The sequence below is a fragment of the Vanessa cardui genome, chromosome 2, assembly GCF_905220365.1.
Source record: "Vanessa cardui chromosome 2, ilVanCard2.1, whole genome shotgun sequence".
NCBI lineage: Eukaryota > Metazoa > Arthropoda > Insecta > Lepidoptera > Nymphalidae > Vanessa > Vanessa cardui.
The window spans coordinates 5,906,093-5,918,942 of NC_061124.1; the positions used below are offsets into that span (position 1 = coordinate 5,906,093).

At 35.4% G+C, this 12,850-nt stretch overlaps 1 protein-coding gene across 1 annotated transcript in view; it reads right to left on the minus strand.

Moving 5' to 3' along the window:
- Nucleotides 1-12,238, minus strand: part of LOC124538931 (gamma-aminobutyric acid type B receptor subunit 1) — an 88,498-nt gene extending 76,260 nt beyond the window's left edge. The window contains exons 1-2 of the mRNA XM_047116207.1: nucleotides 11,621-12,238; nucleotides 7,689-7,823 (exon numbers count right to left, since the gene is read on the minus strand). Coding sequence (XP_046972163.1) covers nucleotides 7,689-7,823; nucleotides 11,621-12,238 — 753 coding nt within the window. The remainder of the gene's footprint in view (nucleotides 1-7,688; nucleotides 7,824-11,620) is intronic.
- Between the last annotated feature and the right edge of the window lie 612 nt (nucleotides 12,239-12,850).

The following is a 12,850-nucleotide window of genomic DNA, read 5'->3' on the forward strand; positions in this document are numbered from 1 at the left end:
GAAACCGTACTGGCGGTCACTAATCAGCTGATTCTCCTCTAGGTACCGCAGGAGCTGGCAGTTAATAAGGGACTCCATTATCTTGGAGAGCAAGGAGGTGATGGCTATAGGCCTATAATTGGACGGATCTGAGCGGTTGCCTTTTTTAGGGATCGGATGCACCAAAGCAGTCTTCCAGGAGTTCGGGACGACGCCTAATGCGTAGGATTGCCGGAAAAGACGCGTTAAGACCGGTGCCAACTCGGGAGCACATGTCCGTAGCACGATTGGAGGGATGCCATCGGGTCCACTCGACTTGTGAATGTCCAAGGAAAGAAGTGCTTTCCGAACTGCACTTTGCCGAAATTTAACCTCCGGCATCGTCGTATCACATCGCGGGATTGATGGAGGTGACTTTCCTTGGTCATCCAGAGTCGAGTTCGACGCGAAGAGAGACCCTAAAAGATCGGCCTTCTCCTTCGCGGTATGGGCCAATGACTCACCGTCCCTGTGCAAAGACGGAAAAGAAGGCTGACAGAAATTCCCTAGGACAGCCTTAGCGAGAGACCAGAACGCACGTGTTCCTGATGGGAAGCGCACCAGTCTCTCGCCAATTCTGCAATGTACTTCGACTTCGCCTCAGCTATCACGTTTTTGAAGGACCTGGAGGCAGAGTTATATTCCTTTCTGAATGTGCTGGTGTTTGTATCACGAGACGCCGATGCGTTAGCCCAGTCTTGGTAGCGTTCCCATTTTCGGCGTGAAGCCGTCTTACAGAGGCGACCAAACCAGGGCTGGGACTTGCCACCAATGGGCACCGCAGAATATGGAATGAAAAGTTCCATACCCTGAAGCACCACATCGGCGACAGAGTCAGCAACAACGCTCGGATCATCCATCGAGAAACAAACTCGCCCCCATGGGTAAGATGCAAAGAAGGACCGCATCCCATCCCAATCTGCTGACTTGTAGTGCCACACGCGACGACAGCCCGCGAAACGAGGTCGTGAGTATCGTGTAACTGGCACTGTACTCCGGACGAGACAGTGGTCCGACGAGCCCAGAGGGGGATCGACGACAATCTTATAGCCGTCCGGATGCGAAGTCAGCAGAAGGTCCAACAGGGAAGGTGTATGATCCTCCACGTCCGGTATTCGCGTTGGCGAGGTGACCAGTTGTGTCAAATCATAAGCCAAAGCGAAGTCGAGAACAGATCTACCCGCATGATCAGTGGTGCGTGATCCAAGCCACTCTGTATGATGAGCATTGAAATCGCCCAGAATAATGATCTCTGCGGATGGAGTCTGCTGCAGCACGGAATCTGTAGCCAATTGGACGTGCTCAACCAGTCGGTCGGTTTCGGCATTACCGCTATGGGACCTATAAAGGCACGCGTAGATTCGCGGATGGTCGTCGCAGTCTACGCGCAGCCAGATAATTGATAGGTCCTGCCCTTCAAGGCTGCCGAGGCGTCGAGAGCAGATATTATCTCTGACGTAAACGCACACCCCAGCTCGTGGCACAAAAGTATGCTCCAATTTGTACCCGGGGTAAGAGAGAAAAGACGTATCGGCAGGAGAAGATATCTGGGTCTCGGTAAGAAAGAGCAAGGCCGGCTTCGCCGTCTCAAGGTGAAAGTGAACGGCATTCAAGTTGGAGTTGAGTCCCCTTATGTTGCAGAAGTCCACAGCGAGTGTGGTAGGGGTTGCCTTATGATGCCTGCTCCGCTTGCCCCGAACAGTGGCGAGCGCAAAATTGCCCCCCCCAGAATTCGGAGGGCAGCCTGGGCATCCCTGCTCAGGCGGTGTACGTCCTGAGCATGGATGCCCAGAGAGGGATTCTCCATCGCAGTCGCTGATGGTACCCTCCTGGGGTAATGTCACCAAATTCTGCACAACCATGTTTTGGGGGGAGAGGGATCGGGCCTCCGGAACTCTCACTTACCGGACGAAACGCGGTAGCATAGCTACCACTTCACGCCGATTTTAAGTGAGAGAGTGGTACTTCCCCGGGCGTGCCGGCCCATTCGACTGCAACCGAGAGGTATGCAGTGTGGCACTACCACTTATAAAATATTCTTCTTCTATTATAACTTATAAATATTCAACAAAACACTATTTTATATGAGTATAATATACGCATTATTGAATATAGATTGCCTTTAGAAATCGAACGTAGATATAGTGTTATGACTGAAGTTATTGCTGTATTTGGTGAAGATTATTTTTTTCTTATCTACATATATTTAAAAAAGTATAACCCTACACACAATATTTGACATTTAGTACTTCTTTTTTTGATGTAAGTAACTATTTATGTCATAAAGCACAGTTTAAATAATGTGCACATACATTAAAGTGTTTTGCATTAATGTAATTAGTCTGTCGAATTTTCTCAATATAAAATAAAACTATTTTTGCATAGTTAACACTTGTTTAATTATTGTTATTATTAATATAATTTATGTAGACGCGATTTAATCGTAACTTTCGAAATTCGTAACTAGTGGCTGATGAGAACAGTTTTTAATTTTTTTCATTTTATATTCATATAGATAAAAATACATATTATTTTGGGAGTTTTTATAGTGAGTTCATGGGAACGTAAGAAAAATATTTTATTTAAAAAAAGGAAACAATAGTTTTTTTTTTAAACAATGTTTTTACTTCAAGTTTTTAGTTCTATTCTATCTTTATCTATTTAGATTTTATTAGTATTGTAAAACAAATGAAGAATTTAACTTTCTAATAATTTCTAATAATAATAGTAAAGATTAGCTACATTACATTTTGATTTCGATTAATTTAAGGAGTTTACAAATTGTACTCATGATCTTTTGAAATAACTTGAACGTACAGAGTGTGTTTATAAATCTTATAAAATACTTTAAAATCCATTCTCGTTTTTCATCTACGTTACAAGTGAGTTCTGTCAGCCCACTATTTAAGGACAAGCTTAGACCAGGCATTGATAAATGAAACGTTTGTGTCGTTTATATTTATATCGTAAGAGATTTTTGGAAAATCTTTTCGGCTTTTATAAATACAGATGATCCAATGCTGTTTATGTGGAATATATCTTATTTACATTATTTACGTATAACTTACTTTTAAAACTATTCACAGAAAAATCAGTTCAAAAATTATAGCAACAACTCAGTAGTAAGTCATGTTGCTGAATAACTTTACCTTTATAGAGCTGTGCTTGTACAAGTTTGGTGGATAGTTATGAGATAGATTTTTAAGAAAAACTTGCAGGTTTCCTCACGATGTTTCCCTTCACTTTTAGTCTGATATATTTGTGTTGCCTTTCGGATATGAATCACATATCTTCGATTAACATCCGTACTCTCTGTCTATTGATGTATCACGATGAAAATTTTCTTTTTCAAGATTTTATTTCTGTATTTCAGTGTACCTTAAACGTGCTATGACTTAAGAAGATTAACATTGAATGATAATTAAAAGTAGATAACTAATTCTTACTGAAGTTAGTCTTATTGAAGATTTAAAGTAATAATCATATCTTAACATTTAATAAAATTGTCTGTTTGTAATATTAAAATAGCCCTTTTTTATTCAATGAATATGTATATATTCACGGTACATATACCAAAACAACATTTTTACAATTTTACTAATCACTAAAACGGCTAGACCCATTTTGACGGGACTTTCACTGGCAGAAAACTGATATAATAAGGAGTAACTTAGGCTACAATAACTTTTTTTCTGTTAAATTTATACGCGTACAAGGTAGCGGGTACAGCTAGTATATTAATATTTTCTCATGTAAGAAATGGGTGAACGGGACATAGGTCATCTGACGGTAAGTGGTCACCATCACTCACAAACATTGACGCTCAAAGATATATTAACCATTCCCTATATCACCAATGCGTTACCAACCTTTGCGACTAAGAAGTTATGTCTGTTGTACCTGTACTTCCACTGGCTTGGGCTGAGTGAGCCAAAAACAGAACTCAACATTACTATATGTTGCTGTTTGGCTGTAGATTATCTGATAAGTGAATGGTACCAAGTAAGATGGATATTCGATCGTATTTTATTTTAGACTAGCGACCCGCTCGCACGGGTGTAATGCTGACAGTAAATATACTACAGAATGTCTCATAACGTTACAGTTTTTCAGTCGTTATCAGTGTTTCTTTACTATATTTCCCATGTGTTATGTACAAAGACCTTTTTCTCGAATCACTCTGTATAATAAAAAAGAACTGCATCTAAATCCGTTGGGTAATTTTAAAGATCTAACCATACATAGGGACAGACATCAGTGAGCGACTTTGTTTTATACTATGTAACGACATCAGTGTAAAATATTAAATTCATACAAGACGACTGGAGCGTTATTAACGACGACCAAAAGACATCTGACGTTATCTGGTGAAAAATCCAGAGTTCTTTATATCATATAACCATGTTAATTTTAAATCTCTATCATCCAATCAGAGGAATACAATCTAAAAGTATCTAAAAAACTGACCAATAGTAGTAGTTTTAGTGCACACGTTATCTGACTTTGACGTATATTGTGTCTGTTGCTCTTTTATGACTAAATAGATTTCAAGTGATTTGTTGAAGTTTCGTATAAAGTAAGGTCGAACCCCAATAAAAGACATATTTTACTTTATAAGATCTTAAATTATTATGGTTATTTTTATTATTACAGTTATTAGCTACGGGATATTTACCATGTTTCATATTTTTATCCGTTGGACCTCGATATTTCGACATTATCTACGAATGTCTTGTTCACGAGACTCTCGCGTAAAAAACATACAAAAACATGGTAAACATAATAAGAAACATGGCAAATTATCAGTAGTGTAATAATATTTTACTTTTATGCCTAACACTTTAAAATAAAATAAAACTAATGTTGTCTTAAATTTTCGCGATTACACATTGCAATAAAACTAGCTATAACGGATTTGAATCGCGTATATTACTTATTTTTAACATCCCGACGTTTCGAGCACTTTACAGCGTTCGTGGTCACGGGTAGATCAGTCATCAGATCATTAATATATGCGATTCAAATCCGTTATAGCTAGTTTTATTTCAAAATAAAACTAAATTACTTAAACACTTGTGAAGTCGTGGGCTTCAACTAGTTTATTATAAATTGGTATCAAAGTTTTGTAAGTGCCGGGTATTATTGATTTATTAGTAACGTTACATTTTACTTACACATACAATAAAATTAGAGAGTCGGTTTGTAGTATTAAAATAAACGGATTTTACTAAACACATATAAGGTTATATATACACGGTACATATACCAAAATAACATATTTTTGTCTGTCTATCTGTTTGTTCCGGTGAATCTCTGAAGCGGCTTTACCGGTTTTGGCGGAACCTCACTAGCAGATAGTTGATGTAATAATGTGTAACTTAGGCTGCAACACTAACTTTTGTGTCGAAGGATCGCAGGCACGTCATTTAAATAATAAATAATTAACCATTTATCTAATAGATTTAAATAAATAATAGTGTATTATATAATATAATTAACATAATGACTATGTGTTCTCTGAATAAATAATAATATCATTTGTTTTTTAAAATAGCACACACTTGAAATACCAAGTCGTGTAATATGTATAGTGAAACTGTTATCTAGTTTTATAAAAGTATATGATGTAATTATATAAATCTTCGTCATTTATAAATGATGTTAAAGAGATTTTTAAATAAAGAATACTTTATTCTTAGAAGAAGAATGAAAGCGAAACCGTAATAGCTTATAATTATGTTATTTAAAGTAAGTTCAGTAGTATTTTAAAACTTTATTCGAGCGTATCGTGTTCGTTTACAAGTATATTATATAATATTCATTATAAATATTCTTTTAGTACTTTATATAAGACCATAATTACATATTCATAAAGGTTAATACTTTAATAGAACATCAAAGACGGAATTTTAGCTAAAAAGGTATCGTTAATAGCCCATACTTATTTACCTTTTCTGGCAACGACCAATTACAGCGAAGAGCTTTGGGTCCGTGCGTTGAAACGGGTATTTTATTTTGTTAGAGATTTTCGAAAAAAATAATAATTAAAAGGTTTTTAAAGGTAAAATTATGTTACCCAAAGATACTCACTACACTGTCACTACTAGGTTTACGAAAAATGTATTAACGAAAATATTAGAAAAAGCAGATTTCGTTAATTTAAATATCTGTAACTAGCGACCCGACCCGGCTACGCTTGGGTGCAATGCTGATACTAAATATACTGCAGAATTGGTCTATTTACGACAACACATAGAAACTTCTAAAATTATTAGTGTGACTCTATTTTATTCTCCATGTAATATATACAATCGCCCGAATCACTCTATTAATTATTAAAAAAAACCGCACCAAAATCCGAATACATAGGGTCAGACAGCGGTAAGAGACTTTGTTCTATCCTATCTAATGATAAAAATGATTATAAATATTCACAATTTTTGACAACATAAATAAATGTCGTAGTAGTACTACTACAATATTTATTTTTAGGAGCAAGTCAGTGGTAGACATAATTTTATTTAACTTATACGCTGCACAGTATTATTAATAGTTATTTTATTAACGAAAGAGTGAAAAGAAAAGTACCTATTATTCTTATATTATTATCTTCTCGGTTTATTAGACGAGTTTTTGCGAAAACTTTTTTAAATTCGTTACAGATGGCGACTTCGTAGTATAACTTAAAATATTATTCGAAAAGAAAAACCAACTTAAGTTAAATGAGTTTCAAACAATTTTATCCCGCATAAATTAATTATTAATAATTCTTAGACTTCATTGAATAATTCTAAAACATATTTATCGAGGTATATCGGTCTGGAAAGCAATTATAAAGCTATTGTCATTCAAATAAAGATTAAGTTGAGTGAAATCCGACAAAGTTTCGAATTTTCTTTATTCGACATCCAGATAATAGCTTGGCTTTTGAGTATTGAAAATAATATTACTGGAGGAAGTAATACTGTTTTAGTGAAATTATTTTCATCTATTTCGTTACTAAATACAAAAAGATCATTCTCAATTGATGCTTTTAAAGCGAATTTTATAATTATTTATTTTTATAATAAATTTTGATGAATGAATTTATTACAATATTGGTACACATAACATACACAAACACTCTTGCTTATTTTTTTAAATATTAGTTCATTGACCCACAGTGTTTTATTTTTATATGTTCAGCTTATTATTATTTATTACGTTAATTATAAAAGTACTTGACCTCCGATTTTTACTTACTAGAAGTTAGAACATCTATTTGTTGCTTTGGAAGTATTTAGGCCATTTATTCAAAACAGTATAGAGATGGTATAATAGAACTGATTACGTGACGTCAGCAGATAGGATAACTGGACGTTCTTAGTTTTTTTAGTATGATTTGTGTTATTATTACTCAGAGCTAAGTTCCTGTGAGAGCATATAGAATAAAGTATAGATAGAAAAATAAATAAATATATTTTGTTTACTTTCCTGAATAAATTCAATGTATATAATTATATACTAAATGTGAAAATAACTCTGTCTGTCTGTCTATTTTATTGCCTAACCAATGAACTGAATTTGATGAAATTTGGTGTGAAACAAACTTGAATTTCAAGGAAGGACATAGGTTAAGTTTAAAAGGCGAGCGAAGCCGCGGGTGGCAACTAGTTAAAGATAATACTTACAACCATCAGGTTCCACATTTTGGCAGCCTCCGCAACTGTCGTGCAGACGGTGGAACATCCCGCTAGTAGCAACAACTTCTGCGGCGGGTTGTACAGTAAATTGTACATCACACTCGCACCGAGCCCCGGTTCGCACTGTTGAAAAGGTTTAAAATTAACATAATACTCGTATGTCAAGAATACACATATTTTATATGCGTATTTGTGTATTAAATTTCGATACGGATATTATTGAAGGAAAAGATCGTGAGGAAACCTGCATGTGTCTAATTTCATCGAAAGTCTGCCACATGTGCATTTCACCAAACCGCATTGGACCAGCGTGGTGGAATATGTTCCAAACCTTTTCCTTAATAGGAGAGGCAGCCTTAGCCCAGCAGTCAGAAATTTACAGGCTGTTACTTTTACACATTATTTCTATACCTTAAGACTGAAACTAACAGATTAATTGCTAACTTAAAAGGGTACAATTACAATTGTGTTGGATTATATATCAAATAGATACTAGTAACAAGTAGTAGTTAGAACGCATGCATCTTAACCGATGATTGCGGGTACCAACCCAGGCAACCACTAATGAATATTCATGTGCTTAATTTGTGTTTATTATTCGTGTCGTGCTCGACGCCGAAGAAAAACATCGTGAGGGATCCATGTGTCCAATTTCATCGAAATTTTGCCATATGTGTATTTCATCCTACTGGAACAGCGTGGTGGAGTTTTTTACAAACCTTCTCCTCAAAAGAAGACCTAAGACCAGTGGTAAATTTACAGGTTGTTGTTGAAAAAAAGTGATGTAATGTAATAACGCAGTGTGTATGTATTTGTTTATTTAATAATGCTTGTCTCCGCGTCTTCATGTCACGTCCAGCGTTAAATGGCTTTGATTAATAATGTATAGGTAGGATGTTCTAGCGATACTCACAGTTGATCACTATTCCTGTTAATTATTAACGCTAGTGCCGCCACACAAACACTAACTGCTAATTGCAATTTGTTAATAATTGATGATTTCGTTTCGTGCCTAGTCTTTTGAATTGTTCGACAAAATTGTTTAATTGTCTATTGCTCGTATAGAGTCCGAGAAAAATGAATACGTGTAGTCCAGTATAAGTAATTTAAATAGAATGAAATCAACGTATATTTTTTTTATATTTCAATAATAAATTCAAACAAATATTAAATATTTATTTGAAAAAATCATATAAGCATATTACCCTTAAATTCTACTGTCACTACTGGTACTGGATCATGTACTTATTTTTTAATGAAAAGTATATGTACTGTTCGTAATACATGACGAAATAAGGTCTGCCATCAGATATTCTCGGCATATTCTATATAATTACCATGATTCAATTGCTTAAATAACATAACAGTCAATTCTGTCAACACTCATGTCAGCCATTTATTTACACGACATAATTTCTGCAGACTCTATTCACGTGTTAACAAAATAATGTAGAAGTTCTATTGTGATCTGAATTTTTGACTCATATTTCTATAAAAGTCTAAAGAAGAGAGACATCCAAGAGACTGCTTAATACTGCGAGTGTGTCTACAGGAAAAGTAAGGTGAAGAAATGACAGGAATGTATATGTATATATATATATATATATATATATATGACGGATATAAGATAAGATAAATAAATAAGATAAATGTGTTGCATCAGAAGAAACAAAATCAAACCTCATAATCAGATTAGCAAATTAAAATAAAATTAGCGAGTAAAGAGCCAAAAGTAATTGATTGTTTAGGAAGAATGAGTGGTGCGTTTTAACTTCAGAAAATAATATCAAAGAGATCATGTTAACTTGCTGTGTTCGACATAAATGTAAATTATTCATGCCACGACGTCTAATCCTCGAGGACTAGCCAACTGCGCACAAGATACTAAATTGCCCAAGTGTGTGCGTGTATGCATTTATATACTCTGTATCTACATCTGCAATAATACTTTCGCATTTTGATGTTATATCAATTCGGCATAAAGAACAGATGTAAACCACTGCCTTTAGGTGCTTTTAACCCTTAGGAAGATTCCATCGACATTCTAATTAGGATCGTTACTGACCTGTAAGAAGCATTTGTATTCAATATAAATACGTATATCAAAAACGATATTATGCTATAGTTTATAGAACGTATGGTTATGGAAATGAAATGTTCCAAAGACGAAAAAAGCTATTCGAAATGCTATGATAGCAATCACGTCAGCCTATTTATAATATCTTATTAATTTTTTATTCAAAAATACTCTAAAGTATTCAAAAAAACTAAACTACTATTTATCGCCTGACCTAGATAGATTGAATGGTTTTCGAATTTTGCACAGAACAGCGAAAAAACAGACAATGGAGCTTTATTAAAGGGGTTCCGCTGCGGACGAGAACCAAAAATTGGGGAGTTCATTTTAGTTCCAACTCTGAAATGTTAGATCTGCGTAATAAATATACTAGTTATATTTTTGTTTAGTTTAGTTTAAAATTGGAATCGTTATTTTATATTTTCCTCTTTTGTTTTTTTTATTGACTACGTTCTATTGTCTATGGTATCCACCTGTGTCCGCATCATATGAAATTCGGTTGAGGACTTAACCGTGAAGTAAGATGGATTATAGGGATGATTAATTAGCCTCGTACTACAAAATTGTATGGATCATGTATGTCTGTATATGAATTTAATTTTTTATATAAGGAAGGCTGAAGAGAAAAGTGGTCAATAAGTGGTCAAGGTCACTTCATTATCACTGCCATACCTGATGTTACGCCTTCAATATGCCTTAAAAATTACTGTACAGTCTTGGCTCGAACAAGAGAAATATCAGTATACTGTAATATCCACGCTTAGATCTATCGCACATTTAAAAACTAATATTTTGTCAAATTACAATCTAAGCTGTAATTTCTGATAAATTATAGAAAAACACTCTTCAATTAATATCACGTCGTAAGGGAATTGAAAAGACGTTTTAATTAAAAACCTTTTTACTTCAACCTGTATTAATTGGATATTAAAAATTCAGTTTAGCTTGTCAGAATGAGCCGTCAAGCCTTTGAAAGGGCCGGCTTAAATAATTAATGTAGGCTTATTATAAGAGAATGACGGACGACACAAGTCTGTTTACATAAAGCGTAATAAAATTTTGGAAAGCAATTATTATAATTCTTCAGTATTCCAGAGAGAGTTTGATAAAAAAAATTGTGTGTGTTTCAGTAGGTGCCTATATGGAATGAAAACGGTAGCTGGAACTGCGAAATGACATATGCGATAGGCAAGCATCTACATTATAATTATAGATTATAAGAACCAAAATGTTTTATGAACTACATATATTTGTGTATATATGGATCTTAATTGTAATAATTCTGGTGTAATAAGTACGATTCTCTTAATATAATATATAATATAAATATGATATTTCTTATTCATTATATATAAAAATTTAACTCAAGACAATTAAGAGGTAAATGAATTGAAGCTTCAAGTACTCGTTACCCCTATTAGCATTTCACCCTCGATATTCAATATTAAACGAATGAAATCGTCAATTTTGTCCCGAAGTTAAAATGTATAAATTGGGAAATCACTTCGAATCGGATCTGAAATTCTATCCAATAAAATTTCCTTCCGCGAGCGATTCATAAATTTTCAATAATTAAATCGAATGTCAAGCTCACCCCAGCTATGTCATGAACCCATATTGTACTTCTTTAGCCAGAAATAACTGTCTAAAACACGGCTGACAATTGACCGTCTACCAATCTGTTGAATGGCGTATACGTATCTCAGGATATCGTTAAGTTTAATGGATTAGGTTCATCATACAAACGACTGGCAAGACTGTGGACGTGAGTTACGTTGATTATAATTATAGTAGAGATTTGTAAACAAAAGTCAATTTTCTTGGAAATACGTTTAACGCTTACCTTGCTATCGTTGCTGTGAAGAAGTAATTTGAAGCCCGATAGAAGATCCGATCTTGCGTTGACATCAGCTAGAGCCAATTCAGCGGCTGGCTTACACGCTTGCCCGCCCTGCCAACCCCCCTCGCCCTCCATGGGGAATATACCACCAATATGCAAGTCATCATCACGCTTCCCTTCGCTGTATTTACAGAGTCCACTCAATAGAAGCAGCAAGACCGCACAGCCGCAGCCCCGAACACGCGTCACGCTCACAACACACTTGGCAACAACGAATAATTGCACTACAGCATTTACTAATAACGAATTAATATCGCGAAACAATGTACTAGTTCGAAATTCAAACACATTCACCGTCGCTTTTAATTTGACTAGCGGACGCTTTGGAAAATTAAAGTTCGCACGCGCCCGCGGGAGTGAGGCTTCGTGTAAATATGATATCACCCGTAGAAATAGTAGATATAGCCTAATAAGCGTGAAATTTTTTATAAAACGTGGTATCGAGGGCGGGTCGAGGGGCGTGTGGTGCCGGGCGGGCCCCGCCGGCGGCTCGCGACCCCCGGCGCCCTGCAGGGTCATCGCTCGCGGCGGGGACATGCTGTCATTGTTCACCTTTCTCATTTTCCATCCTCTGTCCTGTAACAAGTGACGTTGATAACTTTAAAAGTTAAAACTTTGTTATAGCAAACAATGCCTTTTATCAAACATTCTGCTTAAATATAGGTAGGTAGCTCCACCACCAAGTGATCGCGACGCTTTCATTATTACCAATTAATAATAATTTTGTTTAGAATTATGAACACAACTTAAAAAAGGCTAATATTAAATTAAATACGGAGATGAACTTTATGTGTCTAGTGTCGGAAATGGGTTTACGTGATTTGACGTATTTGAACCAGTCGCATTGGTTTCCCTTTAAATAATTCAGTCGGCCCGCAAGTTGTGTCCCAAAATAACACAGTACTTTTAGCTAAAGCCAAATATAGACATATATGTTCGTTCAAACTGAAACTGGATTTGAGTTGAGTTAACATTCCCCCTATATTGACAAAGTTCACCCATTGTCAAAGAGAACAATCACGAAGCGACTTCGATAATATCTATGTTCGCCAATAACAAGATATTTGGTCAAACAGAAGTCTGAAGATATTCTACCCCGGCAATAAAGGGGCTTAACGTAGATGTGCTATTAGATAACAACTCCATTGTTAGTTTTCGTGTCAACATACATTA